The following is a 24276-nucleotide window of genomic DNA, read 5'->3' as shown; positions in this document are numbered from 1 at the left end:
ATATATATTTCACTAGCAAGATCTGTGTATATGAAAGAATATGTCAGGATAGTCTGTGTAGGCCAGGGTATTCTTTTACTTTGAAAGGCATATTAATAATCATCTTGACCTTCGACCTTTTACTGCCCTGTTTCTCAATAGGTCTTCTCTCCGTCCAGTTTTATTTACGTTCATGAAATGTTTAACTTGAGTTAGGCAGCATGCGATAAATGTCGCAGCTTTGTTCGCACACCACCCTGCGGTGTCACCCAGACTCTTTAGGATTAGCAGAGAAACCTGCTGGACAAGATGTCCGACGTCACACAGTAGAAACATTTGTGAGACCTGGGAAGGTTTCATGTTTACTGTAACTTGTACTGTAGGCTAGCTGGCAGCACTTGAAGGACTCTGCACGTGTAAGTACGTCTTGCTTATTTTGAGAGAATGTGTTCATTTTATATCGCAGGTACAAAAGGTACAAAAGGTGGATTCCGGTTTCAGTAGCGCTTAGGCGTGTCAACATCAGGAACTGAATGTCACATGTTCCCCAGAACAACATTGTCGCCTCTGCCACTGTAATTACTTTGGATTGGACCGTTTTTTTTTTTTTATGTGGTAAAGACGTTAATGTATCTTCTGTAATGTGTTATTAGGTCCTCTCTCTCACATGCAGGTGGAGTCATTATGGAATTTGCTTGTGGATTTGTTTATGTGCCGCCATCAGTGAGTCAGAAAGACGCCCCAGGATCCAACGTCATTAAGCGCTCAGGTGATTTATTTCAAACACTTCCAGACGTCAAAGAAAAATCCAAATTTACAACACTAATACTTGTTTAAAAATACATGTCATTTTTCTGGGTCCACTTTCCTGTTTAGTTTTCTCAATTCCACAGATCACTTGCCAGACACAGATTTTATTTTATTTTTTAATGCAGTTGCAATACAGTTTGACACGTGACAGAATTTCAACTATTTAAAACATCAACGGATTTTATTGTGGGGTGTGAACAAGGCAGCAAGGAAAAGAAAATAATAGATGATAACTTCCAGGCAAAGGTATCAGGTCCAAACAGAAGTAACTGAAAAACCACGTTAACAGGAAGTGATATTGTGAATCCCACTAAGGCCACGCCAAGACCCTTCAGTAGCATTTATTGGCCAGGTGTCCATGCTTACGCAAGGTAATGTAACCCCATTTGTTCAGGTCCTATCCCCTGACCAATCGCCTATCCTGACTTTAACCACTCAAGGTCAAATGCCTAACCACAACCAATCGAGCTGCTTCGTATGGCGGGTCTTGGAGTGGCCATAGTGGGATTTGTAATTTCGCTAACAGGAATGGGGCAGGAAAAGGGTGCAGGGAGGTAGAGATTCAGGTTCTGGGAGAAGAGGCTGGAGAGCAAAGGCAGTAAGCAGCCACTGACTTTGGAAAAGGGGCTGGTATACTGTATATACTGACAGGTTGATCGGAGGATGGGACACAGGTGAGCAGAAGGATTAGGGCATCAGAGTCCAAGGGCATCTGGTGGACAGGTGGAGAATGTCAATGACCGCAAAGCTTCACAGAAATGCAGGGCCTGGGGAAGTGGGAATGGGATGTGAAAAACAACTGAGGCAGCTGTCGTCACAGTCAGTCTCAGATTCAAATAGCTTCATTGTTGACTCACCAGTTTGAAGAAATCCACCAAAGAGACACAAAGCTTTCACTGTGCAGACACTATGCCTATCACCAACACGTCACTCCATTCTCTGCAGGATGGCAAAAAGCCTTTTTGGAAAATTTTGATTCAGTCATAAACTGAAGAATAAGAGAGAAAGATTTAAAAAAGTTAATTCCAATACAACTGCTAATTTATAAATCCAGAAGGTAGATTTTTCCTTTCATCACAGCTTTCTGTGTGACTGGTTGTTTAAGTACCATTATGTATTATGCAATCAGTGACACACACATCCTCTCCTGTCTATCTTAAAGGACACATTTCTTTCAGATACTTTGCTTTTCTCTGTAAAAGCCATCTGCCACCTGAGTCACATTTCCTTCACAGCACAAAGGTCTTCGCTGCACCAGTTGTTTTGTCTGCGCTCGCATTTCTCTTGCAAGACGCTGTTCTCAAATTAACAGCCACTGCATATTTATTTTTTATCTCTATGCTTTTCAGCTCTTCTCCCTCCTGTTAACCGGATCCGTCCTCGCACTCCTCCCCCTCCTCCTCCTTCAACAAACTCTGCAGAAGCCAAATCACCGAAATCCCTCCAATCTCCCTCCAAGGTTATTGAACAGTTGGAAAAGAGCAAGGAGGTGAAGAAGGCTGTGAAGCCCACTGTCCTCTATGAAAATCAAGAATTTTACAATAAACCGGAGGCAGCTACTTCCAGCAGTACAACTCCTCAGCAGACACCTCGAAAAACAGGTACTGTGAATGTGGCTGAATAAGTTTAGTTTCTGTACTGTAGTAGTATTTACCCAAATAACTTAGATTTATTAGTGTTATCCTCTGAGTCACAGTCCACTGAGGTCTGCCAAACACACAGAAAAGTTAGCCGCTGCTCTTTCAGTTATTAAAGTTAGTGCGATAATTTAAACATTTAAATAAAAACGCCTTTATTTAATCAGGAAAGTTTGGCTCTCGTTTACAGAAAAAATCCAACATATTAGATTGGTACATCCCAAGTGAGAGAAAATATGTTTCTTTTTGTTTTTTTATAATATGATGGAGATTCATAGATGGAGATTGAGCTGAAGGTGGTAAATCACTGTGTCCACTGCTCTTATGTAGGAATTCCATTGCTCTGCAGCCTACTGAATGAGTGACTGTTTATTTTATTTTGGGTAAATTGTTCCTTTAACACACTGCCGCTATCTGCCAGCTCTTCTTCCACCACACATGAGACCTGCAACTCGCAGCCAGTCTCTTCCTTACAGCCAGCCACTCCCTTCCTCCAACACCAACAGTCAGACATTTACCTACGACCTCCCGAAAGATGAGCCCGATTTAAATGCCCATCCCTGGGACCCAAACTACTCGTACACCACACCAGAAGGCACGGGGTGCGAGGTGAAGCTGCCAGCTGACACTAGCAGTGTGTCGGCCCAGACATCAGGTAAACGCACTTGTTTTCTCTCCATTTCCATTCATTTTTTTATTTGACAGTATTAAGGAATAGACAGATCATACTTATTCTTTTCTGCTTTCAAGCGTCAGTCCCACCTCTTCCTCCGAGACCTTCATTCCTGAAGTCAATGCCAGAGTACCTGGTGCTGTTGCCCACACCCCACTTATCTCCCTCATTATCTAAGGAATTACTCCCAGACATGTCCCTTATCTCGTCTTCTAGTAAAGGTAATTGCAACGGTTTCTGTCACTCTGTCAAAAGAACAACACTACTCACAAATGTTTTTACACCTCCAGTGCTTGTGTTTGATGCTCTTGCTGCTCCCTACTCAGGATCAGCAGATCAGGGGCCTCTGCCGGGGAATCCTAATGTGCTCCTTGTCAGTTTAGGAAAATTACTCTCAGAGGAAAGTCAGTAAACTTTTATCGTCACCATAAAACCTTAATTATCGCCCATCTAGTTAGATTTTCAGTCCTGTTGGCTTATGATGACCATGATGTTTGCATATTTACAGTGCAGACCATACAAGGAGAACCCACCCCCTGCTCACAGTGTGGCTCTGTGCTGGAGTCCTGCTATGCCAATGTGGTATTTCATTCCATCTTTATTCTAAGTAGTAATAGCAACACGATTAAGAGGCATTGATTTAAAATGTGAATAATAAATGTATATCTCCTCGTATTCACTACTGGGAAAATACAGAGAATGACAAGTGTAAGCATTATTGTTCATAACATAATAGAACAATGGATAACTGGGTTTGGATTGATTGATACAGGCTGCAGAGGGGACTCAGTTTGTGTTGGTAAGGTTTCTCAGTATGTTCTCTTCTTATGATGAACTGCAGGTTGAGGACTGTTACTTCTGTCAGCCATGGAAGCCGACCAGCACTCCCAGTATACCACAGTGTCGTCACCAGGATGGCCTCTTTCTGCTCTTTCCTAATGAAAAGCCCCTGTGTGCTGCTGACGCTCTGCTGCTCTTCTGCATCGACATCTCAGGCTCCATGAGCACAACATCTCAGGTAAAAGCACACAACCTGACGCTGATCTGTTTACTGGCTTTCACAAATACAACCTGTGGTGTTTCAAATGATCAATCTCTGTTGTTTTAAGAGGTCAGAGGGAGAGCAGGTTGTCCAAAGATCTCGTCTTGAAGTGAGTTTTTTTTTTTTTTTTAACTTTGTAAGACTGAAAAGTGAACACTATGTGAGTCTAAATTTACTGTAGGTCCAGTTAGAGTTCATTTAAAAAAAGGGCAAACTCTCTAAGTAACACAACACATCATAAATTGACTTAAAAAAACAACACTTACAAAATGCTGTTTGTGTACATGCATAACAGATAGTACCACAACAATAGCAGTTTCCAAAGATGATATCAATATGTTGTTGGTGATAAGAAATCCTTGTCTTCCAACCAGTTCGTCCAGGAAGCTGTGTTGCTGTGCGTTCAGAGACTAAGTGAACAACAACCTGACAAACGAGTGGGACTCATCACTTTCAACTCTCAGGTACATACATTGAAAACAGTTTATTTAATGTTCACAATAGATTTGTATAGACATTTTCTTTCATAATTCTATTACTGATTTCTTTCTCTTAACTTTGTGTCTTATATTTGATTTTTCTCCCCAGCTTATAATTTTCTCATTCAGAAATGCGAGTGAGCACAACAATGAGAAGTATTTACTGCTGCTTTTTCTTCATCCCCTAATGTTTTTGTTACCAGGTGACAATGCATGGAAATGAGCATTTCACGTCACATTCCTTGAGCGGTTCAGAGTTAACTGACAGCGACTTTCTGAAAAAGGCTGCAGCCAGTTTCCCCACTCCACCTCCACTCTCACAGACCAAGGACTACTTACAGAGACAAGTCAGGGGGTAAGAAAAAAAAGCAGTAATTTGAGTACAGTCAATTGCTTTTTGTCTTTTATTACATATTACTAACTTGATCCTCAAATAACAGATGTGCTTTTTGATTTTCCTCTTGTTGAAAGATTATCTGAAGGTGGGACCACAGCTCTCGGCCCAGCTGCTCTCCTGACGATTTCAATAGCCTCCAGACAGCCGGGGTCCAAGGTAGGTTCGGTCTTTTTAAGAAGACTATACCAGATGTATATGCGTATATTTTAGCCCATGTAGTACATTATACATGTGGCATGTAGTAAATGATCATTTCACAGCACTGCATAGATTTAGTAAAGCTTGTGCAAAACAAATTCTAAAAGCAACCATGTGTCAATTTTTCTATTTTCTAAAAAAATACAATCCTGACCTGCAATTCCTGCTGATCTCGAAGGTGATTATCTGTACAGATGGAAAGGCCAACACAGATTTGGGGAATCTAGAGGAAGAGGATATTGATGCTCGCACCCTCCTCTCATCCACCATCTTCTACCAGGAGCTGGGGGAATATGCTGCCAGTCAGGGGTTGGTACACATCTCCTCATCAATATCAAAAATGGAACTGCTGAACGGACTATTAACATGCATTTACATACTTAAAGCACTGGTGCTCCACCGTCAAAAATAACTATAAGTCGAGTACTAATGCTAACATTAGTACTAATAAGGGTTCTAGGCTGGTCTAGTGTTGTTGTGCTGTAATGAAGTTCATAATGAAATGTCCTTCTTTCATTAGTGTTACAGTGTTTGTGCTGTCCATAGAGGGAACAGACTGCAGGCTGGATGAGCTGGGGAGACTCGCTGATCGCACTGGAGGGACAGTAAGATGTGTTTCAACATTTGTCAGATTTTTATATTGAGTACAAGTAGTTTTTATAATGTATATCACTCATCACATCTTGTTATCTGTGTGTTTTGTCCCCAAGGTGGTGATAGCAAGCCCCAATAGTTTGCACCAAGAGTTTGAACAGATCATTGAGAACAGAACCATAGCTACTCATTGCACTGTCACATTACTGCTGCCCCAATCACTGTAAGAGATGCGCTGTATAAACCTTGAATACTGACATTCTTAAATTCTTCATTGAGTGGTCTAGTTGGCACATGAATGCACTTCACAGGACTGATGTTCTGCTTTGGTCCAGATGTATGAAAGGAGAGAGGGAGGCAGGACACAAAGGGACCAGAGAGGTGGGGAACGTGGACCCAGATACAGAGATCACCTTCCAGTTTGGAGTCAGTAAACAGGATGCAGAAGGTGAGAGAAAACGGGTACAGTATGTCACAATTCACAGACATTTGGCATGTCTCACTGCAGATTCTAAAATTGCATCCATGTCTGACCAGCCCACATATCTAGTAGCCTATGCCTTGATCCTTGAAACCCCTGGATGGGCCTCAGGATGTTCCTTAAGGATGTGTCAGCCACTGGATGAATTCCCATGTGTTCGATTCTGTACCCTTGGTACACTAGACCACCTTTTGGTGCTATAAAGACCTGTCACACCATCCCATCAGCCTAGCTGTACTTTGTGTTTAGTGCTAATTAGAAACTGTTAGCATGCTAACAGGCTTAACTAAGATGATGAATCCTAGTAAATGTTTCCTGAAAACATCAGCATGTTAGCATTGTTTTTGTGAGTGTAGTAGCACACTGATGTGCCAGATGTTGCATCAGCTATGTGGTCCTCTTACAGGCCAGACCACTGTTTGACTCATTTGACTTACATTTGCGGATTTTCATTGTACATCTATAAACCAATCCAGGCCGTGCCACCATATGTAATATGGTCAAAAAAGCAACATGTATATTCTCTGTGCTCCAAAAACAGTAGTTTATTTATTTATTTATTTTTACAAAACCTGAAACTCTCTTGATTCATATTTGTTCTTTCTGTGCTTCTCTTCGGTGTCAGTGCCGGCCTCTGGTAGCAGGGTGTCCATCCAGCTGCAGATCAGGTACAGGCAGAGGAAGGGACAGTGGATGCTTAGAGTGATCACCACAGAACGAGAAGTTACTGATGACAGGTGATAATGATGTTTCCATAATTACAGTGTTTCTCTCACTTTTGTTTTTTGAGATTACCTTTCTGCACACACACGCACACACCACTGAGCTGTCTGCATGCTTATGGCCTCCTTGAAAGCTTAAACAAGTCATTATCTTCTGACATATTTAATCAACGAGGCATTTTCAACCTGAGGACAACGATTGATTAGATGTATTATTTTGTACCAATCTCAGTGAAGCTTTAGGCAAAGCGGTTTTAAAATCCAAAGAGTTGAGCTGTTGCTGAGATACAGGAGCCTTTGCGTCATGCAGAAATGATTGCGCCATGTAAATTGTATTTCTCATCCATTCTAACATTTAGTCACACAGGAAATGGACCTCTCAACTCAGTCTGCTTGTTTCATATACTGAATGAAGGTCGTGCAATTCATCTTCTGAGCGGCAACAAAGTGGCCCCCGTGTGTGTTTGCACAGTACTATAATAGCAAGGTTGAAGCTATAAATGTTGAGAAGCACTCTTATGATAAAAATGTGTGGCCCTCCTTCTCAGCTTGGCGGCCCTGTCCTCTCTCTCTCTGGCCATCATTCAGCTCAACACATCACAGGCCAGCGCCGCTCTGGCTGTCAGAGGCCGCTTCCTTGATGCCAGCAGGGAGGGAGAGCTGCAGAAGAAGCTGATCGAGAGAGCGATGTGAGTAACAGGAGGGATGGAGGGAACTCTGACTGACATTTCTGTGTGGGCAACATGTAGAATGAGAGCTACTTAAAGAGCCCCTTTTATGCTTTTTGTTTTTTTTTCAGTCTTTTAGTGTGTTACATAGTTGTTTGTGTATGTAATAGATGTATAAAGTACAAAAAAACACATTTCACTCCAAATGGAGTTTTCTATCCCACAGACAGCACTTTTTCTCAACTGCCTGAAAACGGCTCGCCCATATTTGAAATTCCTCAATAATGATGTCATTGATTGAGAAAGGCAGCCCAGTTTGTCAAATGTGCTGCCTGAGCAAGCACAGCCAGCCCAGTGGCTGGAATTTAGTTGACCAATCACAACAGAGTGGGCCAGCTGACCAGACTGGGCTTTTCAGGAAGGGGGGCCAAGAGCTCAGAGTGTTTTGAAAATCAAAGCATGTAAACCTATTCTAGTAGACCCCAAGAATACAAATCTGCTGAAAAGGAGGATAATAGAGGCTCTTTAATGATGAGGTCTGACAAATGGATTTAATTAGGGTGAATTCTGTATACTAAACACATAAAAGACAAACGACAGGTAAAATGAGAAGTCCAGTAATTATGCATGTGAAGTTAAAAAGGAGTTTAAGAACGCTTTGCAACAAAACTAAGTAAAACGTTAGTTAAAGGAAAATCAGATGAACTGTCTGTGGCTCTTTAGTTGACATTAAAATGTTCAAATACAGTACCAGACTGGTCCTGTACTGTACATCTGATGAACTGAGGATTTTATGATTTTAAGACCATCACTATTTTATCTCAAACTTTTGTAATTCAAAGCTTTTAATTTTTTTTCATTCCTTATCATCTACTTGATAATGCCAGTAAAATGATAGTGTGTGTCTTTATGCATGCTGTTTATTAGATGCCGAGTATTTCTTAGGCTACAGATATTGTACTACATAGTGAGTCTGTCTGTTTGCAGAATGCATGATCGAAGTTCAGAGGACCATCAAACATACCAAGAATGGGTTAAAATCATGGACCCTATATACAACAACAGCATACAAATCTTCACAAGAGTGAGTTTTTACAGTGTTTTTTTTTTTTTTTTTTTAATCAGGTCAGTGTCTCACATTGGTTAGAATGACCTGTTATACACTTAACTATTTTGTGTGTTGTTTTTTTTTCCAGAGTAAATCTGTCTTTTCAGACTCACAGGTAAATCAGATAATGTCCTTATTAATTATACTGTTTAGTACTAAAATATTTTGCCTGCTTTGCTTAACTTTTTATGGTTATTCTTGTTTCATTCTCTTCCCCCCCCAGTCTCTAACAGACACTGGTGCAGCGCTGCTCTACACCATGAAGCACAGCAACAGGAAATCCATCTCACTGAAGAATAAACATAAACTCTAGCCAACTGTCAGCCTGCACCTTTTATCTCGCTGGAAGCAACTCTAGTCATGAATGACAAGGATAAATAAATACTGCTGTTTGACTTTGATTATCTGGCTGAATATCCCCACATATTTCACAATGTAAATAATGTATTCCAGTGTATCAACATAAAACATGGTCATCTGTATTATACACAAACTCATTTCTCAGAGTAAATGATTCCTTTCAGTCTTACATCAAAACTGCTAAGGGGTATTTGACAGTGTCTCAGTGGCAGAGTTTGCAGCTTACACATAGATCCTTTTGTGTCAGCAAAACAGATCACACAAAATATGTAAGCCACCAACACGACAGTTAATATAGGTCTGATAATGATTATGTAATTGTTTTAATATATGCAACTTGTTTGCGCCAGACTTAACGATGCTACAGAAAATGTAATCACACAACAGCAGCTAACCATTATTGTTTGCTTTACAAAATATCTATGCACTGAATGTTGTTGAGATACTCAGTGAATATGCATTCTTATAATTCATATATTCTAAATCAGAAAAAATATGAAAGTGTCAGTGTTCAATAGTTGCAAAGGTAGTGAGCAATGGAGTACATACAAAATTAGCCTGAACAAACAATAATCATGCCAGAGTTGGATGCCAAAGCATACATGCATTTCTGTAGGGCGGCCCTCACAACATAAACATAACTCTGAACAGACATCTGTCGAGCATTTATATTAGCTATTATTTGTTAATCATACAAACCAGGCTTCAACCAGAATGTGCAGACTGATTCTAAGTAGGTAAAAGCCTCATTTGCCTCTGTCTCTATGACCGTCTTGCTCCCAGGGTCTGTAGACACAACCTGAGCCTCCAGCTCCACATCAGTCTTCCCCTAAGAGCTTGTCTCCTGGGCCAGGCAGCGCAGGTGGGAGGCAAACCGCTCCATGAGCAGGACAGAAAGGATTACCAGCACATACAGTAGATAAAGTTCCAGGCCACCATAATAGGTTTCTGGAAGTCTCAATTAAAACAGGCTCTGGAGCAGATGCTGTCCCTGGTGCCGTTGCAGGTGAAGTCAGCCTCCAGTTTGGTAAAGGTGGAAGGAGGAATCATTATGCATGAAAACTGTTCATTTAAGCATTCAGAAATGTCACAGCAAATATATACAGCTGTTTGTACATATGGATTGAAGTGGTTCTTAATGTATGTCAAGGTACATTAGGTGTCATTAATGAGAATAAAGTGGGTAGCAGTAAGAGCTGCAGCCCACTGATGGATTTATGGGTGCAAGAAATGTCACTGTCATCAATACATTTGTTAGTTGAACACCAGATGATGCACTGACATGACTTTATGTAAACATCTCCCTCTTCATGCTCGTGCCCAGGATATAGTACACATGAGGACATAAAAAAAGACCACAAACACATTACTAATTTTTATACATCACGTTTTTCATATTGGTATAAAATGTAATTCATCTGATTGAACATTTTGGAATGCCATTGACTTTCTTTCCTTTTTACTCGACAATGTTATAATACTGTATTAGATGATACTGATAAATACACAGTAAAACAGGTACAAATTGTTGTAAATTCAAAGATTTTAAGACAGACTTATGTAAAAAGCATTATAAAAGACATACCTGAAATTACAACATTTTAAGTGATCAGCATACATGTTTGCAACACCACATTTGTATGAAGATTACAACAGAGATTACAGCAGATAAGATAATTTCATGGTAGGCTACTTATAGTACAGTATATATTTTAAAACATGAACATCATACGTTACATCTGTCAAATACAATGGCAATGCAAAACACTGACAAAGCGCTGATAATTTACATGAAGGAGACTATTTTGAGCTTTTTGAAAAAAAGTTTTCTTGAAAAATAACACTTCATTAGACCCATCATCTAAATAGACTGAAGGCCACTAGCTAAATATTTGTGGAATAAAAATTAATAAATAAAAAAACAGTAAAAAAGAAAAAGCTCAAAGTCCCTCTTCTTTGATTAAGTACTCTGGCAGAGACTGAAAAGCAGTCACAGGTACAGTCACTGGAACTGTTAGGGATATGGCGCTGGGTTCAACAGTGGAGGAGGAAACCTCACTGGGGGCTGGAGGAGAGGGAAGCGGGTCAGTATGAATAATGTTTATATCACTGAGTTGTGTGGTGGTCGGGGCAGCGTCTGCATGAGTCCGTAAGTGCTTGCGAAGGTAGGCAGCAAACAGGAAAGCTTTACCACAGTGGGGGCAGCTGTGAGGTTTGCTGGTGGAGTGGATCTTCTGGTGTTTACGCAGTCCAGATTTGTTGAGGAAGCCTTTGCCGCAACTGTTGCAAGCATGAGGTCTCGGCTTGGGATGCTGCTTCTCATGCTCCTGCAAGTCTGCCAGCTGTGCAAACTCTGCCTGGCAGGTTTCACAGACATGTGAGCCCATGGATACGATTTTGGTAACAGTCACAGGAGTGGAGTCGATGGAGTGAAGATTTTCATGTGCCTGAACTTCATCCCAGCTTCCAAATGTAGCATCACAGTGAGTACAGGAGAACTGCGGAAGAGTTGTGTGGGCAGTAAAGCCTGAGGCTGACCCGGCCTCTGTCTCCGGTTGTTGTTGTTGTTGTTGTTGTTGCTGCTGCTGCTGCTGCTGCTGCTCAGACTGCTCAGCAAGGTGAGTTCTCTCATGTTTGCGAAGGCTTGAGGACACCACGAAAGACTTCAAACACTCCTCACATTTGAAAGGCCTTTCTCCAGAGTGCACACGTCGGTGCTTGTTGAGGCTGGAGCGCTCAGCAAATGACTTGTCACACTCAGTGCAAGAAAAGGGCCTAAGACCTGTGTGGACAAGCATGTGGCGCCGCAGATCCCAGGATGCTACAAAGGCCTTGTCACAACTCTGGCATTTGTAAGGCCGCTCTCCAGAGTGAACACGCTCATGCACGGCCAGATCAGCTGGCTGCCGGAACCTCTTGGAACACTTATCGCAGGGGTAAGGCTTGAAACCCAAGTGCGCACGCTGGTGGCGCCGGAAACTGGAGGGGTCAGAAAACATCTTGCCACACTGTGGGCAGAGGAAAGGCTTCTCGCCAGAGTGAGTGCGGAGATGAGACTGGTAGGAGGAGAGCTGGGTGAAGCCTTTACCACACTGCTCACACTGATAGGGTTTGTTCTGGGAGTGAATGCGCTGATGGCAGGCCAGGGAGGAGGAGCGGGAGAAGGCTTTGCCACAGTCTGAGCACAGATATGGCTTTTCTCCCGTGTGGGAGCGCTCATGGTTTTTCAGGTCCTTCAGCTCTGTGTACGTTTTCCCACATTCATCACAAGCGTACGGCCGATGGCCTTGATGGTTCCTTCTGTGTTTTCGGAACACAGAGGGATCTGCAAAACTCTTACCACACTCAGCACAGAAGTATGGCTTTTCTCCTGTGTGAGAGCGCAAGTGCACCTTTAGTTTAGACAGGGTGGGGTAGCTCTTAGAGCACTGACGGCAGGAGTAAGGACGCTCTCCACTGTGCTGTGTCATATGGATCCTCAGGCATATAGCTTGCATAAAGGCCTTGCCACACTCTGTGCATACAAATGGTTTCTCCCCAGTGTGAGAGCGGCTATGGTTGCGTAGCTCTGTAGGTGTCTTGTAAGCCTTGTGACAGTCGGGACACTGAAAGGGACGCTGGGCTGAGTGAGTGCGCTCATGCTTTGAGAGTTGAGCCTTGCTCGAGAATGTTTTAGTACATTGAGAACATGAGTGCTGTTGCGGACGGTCCTTTGCATGTGCCGAAAGCTTGTGGCTCTGCAGAGCTGACAGACTCCTGAAAGCCTCTGTGCATGCAGAGCATTTGAAGGAAGCTTTGGCTTTTGGAGGTCTGCCTCTGCCACGTTTTTTTGCAGGCTGATCCATCACCAGCTCTTCCTCTTGTTGGCTCCCTTTGTCCTGTGCAGGAGGGGTGTACTGCTCTGCAAGAGGTGGGCTGCCAGGCTGAGGAGAGGCCATCTTTATATCTGTAAATAGATTATATTAAAAATAATATTTGTAATAATTATGTAAATAAACAAATCATAAGAATAAGAATATGAGACTGAAAGATTGTTCCTCAGACATCAGGCTAAAGTCTATGACAGATATGAATTAGGACAGCAGATCGTCAGTGACAGTGTACCAGGAACAAAAAAATCTGTATAACGTTATAACAATACATATATGTGGGTGTGAATTAAATCACAAAATGGCTGGCATTAGGACCTCAGGGACAATAAGCTAACCGCTTTGATGCCAGAGGAAGTTGGCGATACAATGACAGAAATCACTGTGTGACTGACATGTGCCCGACCGGAATCGAGGATCAAAGATCACGAGTCAGTGCGATGAAGTTAACGAAACAGAAACGATATGTACGTATTCATTTTCGTTAGCTCTCTTGCTAAACAAACTCAAAATGGCTGGCTCTAGGACCGGTGTCCAGCTGCACCAATTCACTCGACAGTGTCGTCACCATCATGACCGTGGTTGTGCGGGATGGATTTAGCTAAAATTCGCTCTCTTTGCATCGTGTGTGCATTAGAGAAACAACGGTTTCTTACCTGTATATGGACATTAATACCTGGCGCCTCGGTACACGACAGCATTTACTGTGAGATGGTGATTGCTGTTGACTGTCTGCAGGGTGGGGGACGGCTCTAGGACCATGATGACGAAAGCTCTCGGCCAGCCAAGTGTGCAACGTTTTAATGCGTGTAAGGAGTAAATATAAATCACATAATAAATGTATTAGAAACCCATGGTAAAACATGGTAGTTCTAATAAAGTTAGCAGGTTGTCTGTCATTAAGGAAACGTTCCAAGCTGAAGCGAAGATTGTGTACGATGCTCAGAAGTCAACGGCAGAGCTAGCTAGCTAACTTTGGCTAGCTAATGTGCTTCAACGTTAACGTTAGGTGTTTTACGAAAACCAGCAGCAGAATATTGAGATGAACATTTAAGTTATTGATTTTGATTTGAGTTTAATGCTTGCTATGTGGTAACTTCAACGCTGAGCTCGCCGCAGTTTCTATTAACTCGACTTATATGCTTTTAGCCTATCTAGCTACTTCCGAGAGGGAAGCATTTCTCTGCTGCACATTTCCTGTTTCCTAGCAACAAGCGCAATGTGGAAATGGGGATGGATGAAAAAAAGACAATTGGAAAAAGGGGGTTGCCCTTTACACAATAATAACCTTTTTTTTTAAAGAATGAATGGAAATATATCTTTGGAGGATGGAATTGAACCAGTACTGCAACAGGTATTCAATTCGATGTATTTGCTTACGCTGTGATTCCGCATTCAAAACGGCTTTTTGGTGCAATGTTTGTTTAGCTAACGTTAGCCATGAAGATGCTAGCTGGGAGCGCGCTAACGTTTGCCCAGTGTTCCGTTATATAAATGTGGCTGTAGTAATCTCCCCGCTCTTCCTTATAACCTGGTAGAGTATGTTCATTCTAGTTTTGTTTATAATGTCGAAGAAAATTGGTGTTTGCAATGGCAGTAAATATGTAGAGAGGCGTTTCCCGGTTTATTGACATAATGTTAGCTAATGCAGTTAGCCTGCTAGTACAGTTAGCCTGCTGGTGCAGAGATGTAGCTAGCTAGCTATCAAGCTGGATACCGTTTCTAGCTAACTGCATTTAACTTAATAAGTCTGCCCATGATGCTGGTTACCTGCTGCCAGTGACACATTTAAACGTGGTGGTTCTTTCTAAAGATGTATTAACTTTTACAAATTTAAATCGGTGAACAGACCTTTTTAAGGCATAGCAATTATGAGAACAGTTAGCTAAGTTGTAAGTAATTTGTAATGTAGAACTATTGTTTGAAGAATAAACTAATATCTTTAGGAATAATGAGTAATAGGTTATTTGTAGCTTCCTATAACATCTACACGACTCATTGCATAAAACTGAATACTGTTACATACATTGCTAATGTATTCACCATAGTGCTAACTGGCATCTCCTCTGTCTTCAACAGCTCTATTTGCCAGCTTCTCCTAAAATCAAGCCACTCTCCTAAGTGTGTGGAACTGGTTCTCAACATCTTCTACTGTGTTACCTCCCTGGACACTCCTTGGAACTTATCTTAAAGAACTATCTTTCTTGTATACGGACAATACCAGGCATCTAATGCATTTCCCTCCTGCATATTCATACACTTTGTGTCTGGTGCTCTTTATTCAATCGCTATCTTGTAATGGCACTGCAAAACACTGGCAGGAAAAAAGTTTTCCCTTGCAAACAATGTGGCATTGTATGTCCTAATATGCCCAGTCTGCTTAAGCACATGGATGCTCATCTTGAACAAGAGGAAGAACGCAAATTTAAATGTGATGAATGCGGACGTGGTTATAGGCATGCAGGTAGCTTAGCTAACCACAAAAAGACTCACGAAGTAGGTACTTTTCAATGTAACATCTGTGGTAAAGAAAACTCTAATGCTTTGGCCCTGAAGAGTCATCTCAGGAGCCACACTTCACAGAAAAAGTACTCCTGTGCCGAATGTGGGAAAGGTTTTCGTCTGGCAACGCAGCTGACTACACATGAGAATGTTCATCTTGCCAGGCGAGTAAAGGAGCAGTCGTTTAGAAAGGTAGATATGGACTATTCCACACATGAAGTTGAAAATGATCACCCACATCATCTCAGTGAGCAGTCTGCAAGTGTTGGGACTTCTACAGAAAATAGCCCAGCTGAGGACAAGACAGGGGTTGTTTATAATGCAGAATCTGAGACTTCTGAGGATGCAGCAAATCGACCTTTCAGATGTGATTTGTGTGACAAATCATACATACACCATCGAAGCCTGACCAATCATAAAAAGACTCACCAAGTGGGAATGTTTGAGTGCACAGTGTGTTTCAAACTGTTTAATAACATGGCTGCACTCTACAGCCACCAGAGATCTCACAAGGCAAGAAGTGTGACAGACCCTGATTCAATGGGTGGGTCACACACCGGCGTACCACCGGACCAGTTTTCACCTCAGAGCCAGGATGATCCAGGAAATTTTTGCCATTTGTGTCAGGTACTATTCCCCAATGATGAAGAGTTCCAGGAACACATCCAAATGCATAACTCTTCATCTCGGTCGTTTGGCCTTCAAGATACCGTGTCAGAGAACCATAATATATCATATGACAGCAGTATTGCTTCGCCTGAGTCAAATTTTTATGCATCTCCTATAAATAATGTTCCCTCAGTATCCTCAATAGATAATCATTTAGGCTTTGATCAGCCACAGGAGCAGATTATAAGTAACAGTCAGGTGTACTCTGACTGCTCCAACAATCAAACACCACCTTCCAGTAGCACTCAGGGAGAACCCCCAATCATAGACACGAGCATTCTTAATCCTGCCCTGAAGCACGCTCAAAACACTGACCGTGCAACTGAAATGGAAGAGACTTCAACTGTAGATTCCGACGAGCGTCCCTTCAAGTGTCATATATGCGGTAAAAGCTACCGGCACTCTGGGAGCCTCATCAACCACAAAAGGTCACATCAGGTTGGGATTTACCAATGTTCTTTCTGCAGAAAGAGCTATCCTCACCTGGCTGCCCTCAAAAGTCATCTTCGTCTCCACAAAGCTCAGTCATCTTTTGGCCTCAACGATGAGGGAGACTGGCTCTCCTCAGAGCCTCTGACTCTGGATAACCAGCAGGGCAGCTTCTCCTCTCAAGATGAGGAGGAGGAGGAGGATGAGGAGGAGGAGGAGGAGGAGGATCACGCTCTCCCTGTGCTTGGTATGGATCAGGAGAATGGAGTTGAACACAACAATGGAGCTTTGTACCATGAGCATTTTAATCAGAACTTTTCCCAGGATATGACTGTGCATCTACCTCACAACGAACACCTGATGCAGAGACACATGTGTGCAGACTGTGGTGAAACATTTGCAGATATTGCAGGGATTAAGTCTCACAGTTGCCCACTGCTACAGCAGCAACATGACACTACTAGCAGTGACTATGGCAGTAATATACATTTCCAGGACAGTGATCACTGTGCCATTGGAAATCCAGGAAGTAATGTTGAGTTCCATGGTCTGAATGAAAGCCACGGCCAAAGTTACTTTGAACAGAACTTCCGTGACAATATGAACAGTGATCAGTTGAATGGTGGCGGAGAAGGTGATAATGCTGAGGAGGAGGATGATGATGATGGAGATCTTTATCAGTGTTCTTTATGTGGAAACAGCTACACTAGCATGATGGCTCTCAGGAGCCATCTCCGAGGCCACACACAGTCCCACGATACTCCTGCAAGCTCAGGGCCTTCCTCCATGTCCTCCCATGAAGAAGTGAAAGATGATGAGACCGGAGAGATGATGATCTGTAGCACATGTGGGGAAAGTTTTGCCAATAGGCAGGACCTGATAACTCATCAGCTTCTACACAACAAGGACCAGGTAGATAATGCTACTCATTTACATATGAACAACAGTGATGTTCCTGGAGGCAAGGAGGAAGCACAGAGTATCATCTGTGGCAGCTGTGGCATCTTCTGTACCAGCTACCATAATCTTGAGAACCATGGTTGCACAGCTGAGAGGACAGATGAGTCCACACATGGTAAAGAGGAAATTAATGTAAATCATGTTGCCCAGTATGAAGATACGAGTCACGTCAAAGAAACTGTTGATGCCGAAGATCGTCAGTACAAATGTGATCAGTGTGGGCGTTCATACAGACACGCAGGCTCCCTGCTTAACCACAAAAAGTCCCACAAAACCGGTGTATTCAGATGCCTCGTCTGCCAGAAGCGCTTCTACAACCTGTTGGCCCTTAAAAACCACCAGAGGTCCCACTTTGATATTAAGAGGTTAGTTCTAGCAAGAATACACATCGTTAATACATTTAAAACTCTTGCATAACATTTAACGTACTCATGTTGCAAACTGTGAATGCATGTTGGAAATTATGAATTTTTGTTAAACAAAAAAGCAAAGAGTTGCCTGTAGAGTTTCTGTTTTTTTTTGTTTTGTTGCGATTGTTTTGTCATCATGGCTCCCTATTTGGTAAAAACAGAATTAACCATATGCCTTGTCTCCTCCCCAGGCATACTTGCAATGAGTGTGGAAAAGCCTTCAAAATTCAGAAGCAGTTACTGAATCACCTGAAAAGGCACAAAGAGAACCAAGCTAAAATCCAGGACCTCAACAACCAGATCCAGGCCCTCATGCAGATGAATGGGCCCAGGTCAGACGGAGAAGTGCAGTCCTTAACTTCAAATGCCAATCAGGCTTTTACTTCGTCTCGGCACTGCAAGCAGCTGCCTGGAAGGAAGAGAGGACAAACAAAGCGTGAGACTACAGTCAAATTAGAGGATGCAGGTGACCAACGGCCTTTTGCCTGTGACCAGTGTGGGCGTACATACCGCCACGCAGGAAGTCTGGTCAACCACAGGAACTCCCATAAAACAGGTGAATATTACTGTTCAGTTTGTAACAACACTTACTCCAATCAACTAGCAATGAAGAACCACTTGCGCACCCACTTTGCATATAAAAAGCACTCTTGCCAAAACTGTGGAAAAGGCTTTAGGGGAAAGAAGCAGCTATTGGCCCATGTTTGTGCAGGCATCAGAAAGGATGGGGCCGCAGGCAGGAGGGGTCTAAAATCTAGAGCGTTTAAGTGTAAGGAATGTAAGCAGGTCTTTCTCTCTGTTGACCAACTGACAGCCCACACCTGTGATGGACCATCAGGCAGCATTGATGCACAAAGAAACGTGTCTCCAAATAAAGTGGAGCGCCCTTTCACGTGCAACATATGTAATCGCAGCTACCGTCATGCAGGCTCACTCCTGAACCACAAAAACACCCACAAGACAGGACACTTCAGTTGCACCTTCTGCTCTAAGCCCTTCACTAACCCCATGGCTTTACGCAATCACACACGCATCCATACACAGAAGAAAAAGTATGCATGTCTCACGTGTGGAAAGGCCTTCCGCCTCGCCAGTATCCTGCACAACCACCAGAGGATCCACAACCGGGTGGCGAGTCACTTCAGCTGTCCTGCATGTGGAAAGAGCTTCCAGGGCAGGTCTGGCCTAAAGAGGCACCGCTGCCGCAGAGGTCAGGAGAACTCCCCGAGAGCTGGAGTCCAGCAGTCAGAGAGGGGAGACAAGTGCTTCATGTGAGTTACTGTCTGATTTTGAACTGAGTATGTACATTTTGTTTTGTCTATTAGTCATTATGGGGACGTTTTTTTTATATATATATATAAAAATTATTGTTATTGTTTAACAAAGCTGTCCTGACCATACTGATAGATTAGCTCATGGCTGGTAAGTTACCAGAAATTGTTGTACAAAAATGTTAAAGAAAAGTTTACTGACAAGTTTTTATTTTTCAACTGTAAAATGTCCCACACAGTACACATCTTAGGTATAATTAATTTTAACAAATTGAAAGAATCCTTATCAACAATATTTGTTTTTGTAATGTGTTATTGTTAATGATAAGGCAACTCTTGACTTGAAATCCAGACACAATGTCTGTGAATTTTGGAGATATGGCGAACAGATTTTTGTCTCTGCAAGCTTGTCAAGCAGCTGCCACCTGATCAATCAAAAGGATTCAGTCACATACAGGAGAGATGCTTATAGATCATGATAACATAAATAAAGCAGAATGCAGCGATAACCCCTCCACCTTTAAAAACTTGACTATTCCCACCGTGCAAGAGGAACAAAACACCAATTTGAGTGTGGGCATTTTGATTCCTGAAATTGTTGCAAACATTAAATCTATACCAAATAACAAGTTGCCCGACCCCAACGGGCTTACTAATTTTCCCTAAAATTGGCACCAATTCTTCAAGCAATGTTAAACGGATGACCAACGAGACTCAGTCTTAGACTTGATACACACATTGTCTATGTTGACTAAACATGGCTTGATACAACTGAAAGTGGTTTAGAGTTCATTTCACTAATGCTAGATTGGCAAAGATTGATCTGAACATTGAGCCATTATGCCCTCAATGTAGAGGCCAGCCAGCTGACTTAATGCTCATGTTCTGTCTTGACATATTTTTAAAGCTTTTAGTGAGATGTGTGAAACCCAATTTGACCGTGACCCAGTCTGTGCACTCTTTGGTTTAACATTGAAGAAATGCCGTGCTTTCTTACCAAATAAAGCTTATGTGGTTATAGCTTTCACTACACTCCCTGCAAATGTTTCAAAATGGAAGCAACACACTCCTCTGTCCTTTTCTCATTGGCTCAACGATATCATGTTATGTTGTTTTTCCCTCTTCACCTGAATGTATTTTGTGAGCTGTAATCCTGTGGGTGGGTGGTAGGGTTGGGAATGGGGATTTCAATTTGTCAACATATTTGATGAAACTTCTTTGTAGTTGGGGGATGACTAGGTGAATTTAAGTCAAATATATTCCATGTTTTGTATTTTTTTCTCTTGTTTGATAAAAACTTTGAAATTAAATATATTTGCAACAAAAAAATATCTCAGCCAACCGTTATTGTAATTTCAAAGTATTGGTTTCAGATCCAGTATTGGTCAGGCTATTATTTTGAAAGTATAATAATTTTTTATAATGGTATATAGTTAAGAGTTCATTGTTTTGGAAAATGATTTTAGTTATGGCGTAATATCAGGCATTGAATATTAACATATCCCTACTGCAGGTGTGACCTGTGTGGGCGCTCCTACCGCCACGCTGGCTCTCTCCTCAACCATAAAAAGACACACTCCGAAAACCTCCACCACTGTACCTTGTGTCTCCAGACATTTCCTGACCCTCTCACTCTACAGATACACTCCCAGATGAGGCGTCACTGCTGCCCCGAGTGCGGCAAGACCTTCTGTCTGGTCGCACACCTACAGAGCCACATGGAGGTGCACGCTAAGGACCGGTCTGTGGTCTGCAACCCCTGCCAGCAGAGCTTTCCCAACACAGCCAGCTACCAGCAGCACCAGGACATGCACCACAGGGCTCAGGACCCCTATCAACAAGGCGTGGATGAACCTGTAAATAGCAACATCTGCTGGGACTCGGGAATAAATCGGACCTTAGTGATGGACGGGGTGCACAAGCAGGTTCCACCACCTTTGTCCCATATTCCAGGAAGCATCACTCATTCACAGAAGAGTAACGAGTCTGCTGGTACAGAGGAGAAGAGCCATGTGTGCGAGCACTGCGGGCGCACTTACCGCCACGCCGGCTCCCTCCTCAACCACAAGAACAGCCACAAGACGGGCTCCTTCTTCTGCTCCATCTGCCAGAAGGAGTTTACCAACCTTATGGCTCTCAAGAACCACCGACGCATTCATACGGAGCCCAAGCGCTACCAATGTCTTGAGTGCGGGAAGGCGTTCCGCGTGTCCACTCAGCTCATATGCCACCGACGAATCCACACCAAAGAGAAGCCTTTTGCCTGCCTTCTGTGCGACAAGAGCTTTTCCAGCAAGTCCAACCTGCGGCACCATCAGAAGATGCACCAGAACACCCAGGCCTACGACTCCTCTTTTAGCATGGATGCTAACGCGTTTATGGACTTGGACATGGGGTCTTTCCTTTGAAGTCAGATTCCGGAGCGTACAAGAGAAGAGGACAGCCGGTCCTCGGTTATTCATCCCTCTATCAATAATTGTAAAACAGTATTTATTTTTTTTCAGAAAGTGCCACTTGGTCCTGACAAAATCTCCTTTTGAAGACCTGCACATTTCATTACTGACTTCCTGTCTTACCTTCACAACAGATGGTGACATCACTCAAAAGTCGCCAAAGGGTTTATGGGTCAGGTTTTTAATAAGGCCTGAATGTTTTCCATGAATACACAGGATCCCACAATACAGGGCGGCTGATAATATTAGTCGCAGCTTATTCCTCAATGACAAACCAACCAACCAAAGTGAACAGTGCAGCCCAGGTCCATGTTAAGGACATTAACACTGATAACATGTTTTTATTTTATTTTTTAACACAGTACTGTTATAATAGTTATTTCTCCTCTTATGCTATGTTTAATTTTGTTCAGTGCCTCTGTAAGTTCCTTAGGAAACAAAATATACGAACTATATTTATCTCTGAATCCTTTCGTCAACTTTGCCGTCAGCGTCAAAGGACTGCTCACTTTCCTTTTGGATCTCACATAGGGCAAGCCTGTTGTTATTAAGTCAAATACCTCTGGGTGTGTCCAAAGGTCAGTGGCAAAGTGATTTACTGAAATCATATTATCAAGTTAATAGTCGTACTGCTAATAATAACCACGTCGAGTGACATTGTATGCTAAAAATGGATGTATTTAATAATTTATTCCTGTTATTTTATGTGCATATTTTAGTAGAAAAGCTTTTTATGAATGTTAAAAAAAAAGTCTTCTAAAACTCATGTAGCCTTTTAAGGAACGCCATCAGTCGATTTGTATTTACTTTTTTGGTTCTCCGTTACAACAGTCAGGAATGAATGAGCCGAGCATTACTGGCAGCACTCAGGGTAAACCTTCAAAAGGAGCATACCTGATGTGGACAACATTGTAGATAATCCGTTTCTGATCTTAGCATTTTCTTTTAAAATTGTGCCATTTCAACACTAATAATTTAGCTTATGTAATGGTTGTCAAAGTCACTTCAACAGTTAGCTGCAGCGCCACATGCAGTGCATGCTGTTGAATTATCATCCATCTTAAAATCTTTGAGCATCAGTTATGTTGAAGTGCCAGTGCCTAAAATGTAAGTCAATTGTAGCATTTTAATGTGAACAAAACTCCTCTCTCACTGTACTTGTTATATAATGTAAACCACAAAGTAGATTTTATATTGCCCGTTATATAATTAGATTTTTTTTAAATTTAAATCTATCTTCTGATTTCTGAACCTCTTCAACCGCCAACCATTAAAATGTCTTAAAGCAGTCGGTAACCGAAGTATTGAAACAGTGAAGTGAAAGTGGTTCCTTTTTGTCTCCATGAATTTTCTTCCCTCACAAAGGCTTTTATTACAATCACATATAGTGACTGTATTTTTAAAAGAAATTCTGCTAAGCACAAGTATTACTACAAACATACCAGGGCTTTATGGATTAACAAGGACAAACCAGTTTCATCTTCACTGTCCTGTTCATGAACCACTTTACGCTCTGTGAAAAATGTGCAATTATTGATTCTCTGGGTTATTTTTTTGCCAAGTTGTCTAATGTGCCTGCTGTTCCTTAAGTAGTTTCTTATCAGAAATCTAGCTTAAGAGAACACATGGCCATTGTTTTTATAATATAGTCTGAAATTAGATTTTCTTTATGCCTTATACATTACATTTCATGTATGTTTGGCACTGTTCAGAAGTATGAAATACCTCATGGAAAGCCCTGCCTACCTAGCAACTGCTACTTGCCTCATGCAGCTTAATTGTAGATAATACACTGTAATGATAGAGATAGTTATCAGTTCAAATGGAATGGATGAAGCATCAATTTTAAGGTTTTAGTTTTTAGTTTGCAGAAGCTGTTTTCTCCAGAAAATGGTTGTTTCTCTGCAGTTTCTCTTTTCAGAGTTATATTTGCACGTTTGTAGATGTGACACTTGTAGCCTAAGGAGGACAGGAAGTCTATAACTGGCCTGTTGTCATCTGTCGGGGTTCCAACAGGCAAAGAGTCGACTGTTCAATAGTTCACCTCAGCTAGTTTGCGGGTCGTAATATTTAAGCAATATGCTGAAAGTATTTTCAGTGCATGAACAAGTACATCTCGTTTGTTTTTGTCTTACCATTGTATCGAGTGCAGTGCAGCAGTTTCAGTATACTGACACTAGCCTTGACAGACCATGGCAACTTGCCATTTTCTGACATGATATAAAATCTGTATTGTGTATTAATTGTAACGATTTAGATTATCTTACTGTAACATTTGTATGCCACGGTAGCCTACACGTAACGACACATGCACATTTGAGTTTAAACTGTCTTATTTTACAATGTTCTCCATCTAATCTCCCTGTGGCACTTAACATGTTCACTCCTCTGTCATTGATCACAATCACAGCCTGGTATTTGTGGCTTGTGTTAATCTCAGAGCTCTTTCTGTAAATATTTGAAGGAAAATATTGGTTGGATCTATGTACATTCAGATTTTCCTCAGCAGGAGAAAACTGCTAGATTAGCTATCGTGTAATAAAAAAGCATATAAAACATGTTCTG

At 42.0% G+C, this 24276-nt stretch overlaps 4 protein-coding genes across 13 annotated transcripts; 2 read left to right on the top strand and 2 right to left on the bottom strand.

Moving 5' to 3' along the window:
* Positions 1 to 103: 103 nt before the first annotated feature.
* Positions 104 to 9281, top strand: LOC120551683 (circularly permutated Ras protein 1-like). Of its 5 annotated transcripts, none has more exons than XM_039789185.1 (21): positions 104 to 399; positions 633 to 748; positions 2139 to 2390; positions 2848 to 3081; positions 3177 to 3320; positions 3426 to 3503; positions 3608 to 3681; positions 3941 to 4117; positions 4209 to 4250; positions 4516 to 4605; positions 4824 to 4975; positions 5092 to 5173; positions 5394 to 5524; positions 5736 to 5820; positions 5926 to 6032; positions 6145 to 6257; positions 6916 to 7027; positions 7561 to 7701; positions 8668 to 8764; positions 8877 to 8903; positions 9012 to 9281. In XM_039789185.1, exons 2-21 carry the CDS (start codon positions 664 to 666, stop codon positions 9099 to 9101), a joined length of 2313 nt encoding a protein of 770 aa, XP_039645119.1. In that variant the 5' UTR covers positions 104 to 399; positions 633 to 663; the 3' UTR covers positions 9102 to 9281. The 5 variants fall into 5 exon arrangements, with proteins under 5 accessions (XP_039645119.1, XP_039645118.1, XP_039645117.1 ...); XM_039789184.1 differs by having other exon boundaries at positions 105 to 395; positions 653 to 748; XM_039789183.1 differs by having other exon boundaries at positions 105 to 395.
* Positions 9282 to 9454: 173 nt separating this feature from the next.
* LOC120551686 lies at positions 9455 to 10202 on the bottom strand. The gene is given in 4 exon segments (XM_039789189.1): positions 9455 to 9777; positions 9779 to 9923; positions 9926 to 10067; positions 10070 to 10202. Coding segments are annotated over 4 exon segments (534 nt in total). The 5' UTR covers positions 10199 to 10202; the 3' UTR covers positions 9455 to 9659.
* Positions 10203 to 10398: 196 nt separating this feature from the next.
* znf668 (zinc finger protein 668) lies at positions 10399 to 13785 on the bottom strand. The gene is made up of 2 exons (XM_039789187.1): positions 13674 to 13785; positions 10399 to 13094 (listed from the first exon to the last, which is right to left on the bottom strand). Exon 2 carries the CDS (start codon positions 13084 to 13086, stop codon positions 11089 to 11091), a length of 1998 nt encoding a protein of 665 aa, XP_039645121.1. The 5' UTR covers positions 13087 to 13094; positions 13674 to 13785; the 3' UTR covers positions 10399 to 11088.
* znf646 (zinc finger protein 646) lies at positions 13341 to 24269 on the top strand. Of its 6 annotated transcripts, XM_039789180.1 has the most exons (5): positions 14117 to 14371; positions 15097 to 17942; positions 18179 to 18543; positions 18802 to 19258; positions 20772 to 24269. In XM_039789180.1, the coding sequence occupies exons 2-5, from the start codon at positions 15316 to 15318 to the stop codon at positions 21664 to 21666; spliced, it is 4344 nt and encodes a 1447-aa protein (XP_039645114.1). In that variant the 5' UTR covers positions 14117 to 14371; positions 15097 to 15315; the 3' UTR covers positions 21667 to 24269. The 6 variants fall into 6 exon arrangements, with proteins under 6 accessions (XP_039645112.1, XP_039645111.1, XP_039645114.1 ...); XM_039789178.1 differs by lacking the exon at positions 14117 to 14371 and adding an exon at positions 13341 to 13484 and having other exon boundaries at positions 18179 to 19258; XM_039789177.1 differs by lacking the exon at positions 14117 to 14371 and adding an exon at positions 13713 to 13826 and having other exon boundaries at positions 18179 to 19258.
* Positions 24270 to 24276: the final 7 nt, after the last annotated feature.

This window comes from Perca fluviatilis, chromosome 21 (assembly GCF_010015445.1).
Source record: "Perca fluviatilis chromosome 21, GENO_Pfluv_1.0, whole genome shotgun sequence".
NCBI lineage: Eukaryota > Metazoa > Chordata > Actinopteri > Perciformes > Percidae > Perca > Perca fluviatilis.
Note: the sequence above shows the minus strand (reverse complement) of the source record. Positions and strands in the feature narration are given on the sequence as shown.

Bases quoted from the DNA above. Each gene is read 5' to 3' on its own strand.
- znf646 (XM_039789178.1), top strand. From the start codon at position 15,316: ATGGCACTGCAAAACACTGGCAGGAAAAAAGTTTTCCCTTGCAAACAA. The intron at 17,943-18,178 runs GTTAGTTCTAGC...TCTCCTCCCCAG, and splicing joins TCCCACTTTGATATTAAGAG to GCATACTTGCAATGAGTGTG. The intron at 19,259-20,771 runs GTGAGTTACTGT...TCCCTACTGCAG, and splicing joins AGGGGAGACAAGTGCTTCAT to GTGTGACCTGTGTGGGCGCT.
- LOC120551683 (XM_039789182.1), top strand. From the start codon at position 520: ATGTTCCCCAGAACAACATTGTCGCCTCTGCCACT. The intron at 3,504-3,607 runs GTCAGTAAACTT...GCATATTTACAG, and splicing joins AAAATTACTCTCAGAGGAAA to TGCAGACCATACAAGGAGAA. The intron at 8,765-8,876 runs GTGAGTTTTTAC...TTTTTTTTCCAG, and splicing joins GCATACAAATCTTCACAAGA to AGTAAATCTGTCTTTTCAGA.
- znf668 (XM_039789187.1), bottom strand. From the start codon at position 13,086: ATGGCCTCTCCTCAGCCTGGCAGCCCACCTCTTGCAGAGCAGTACACC.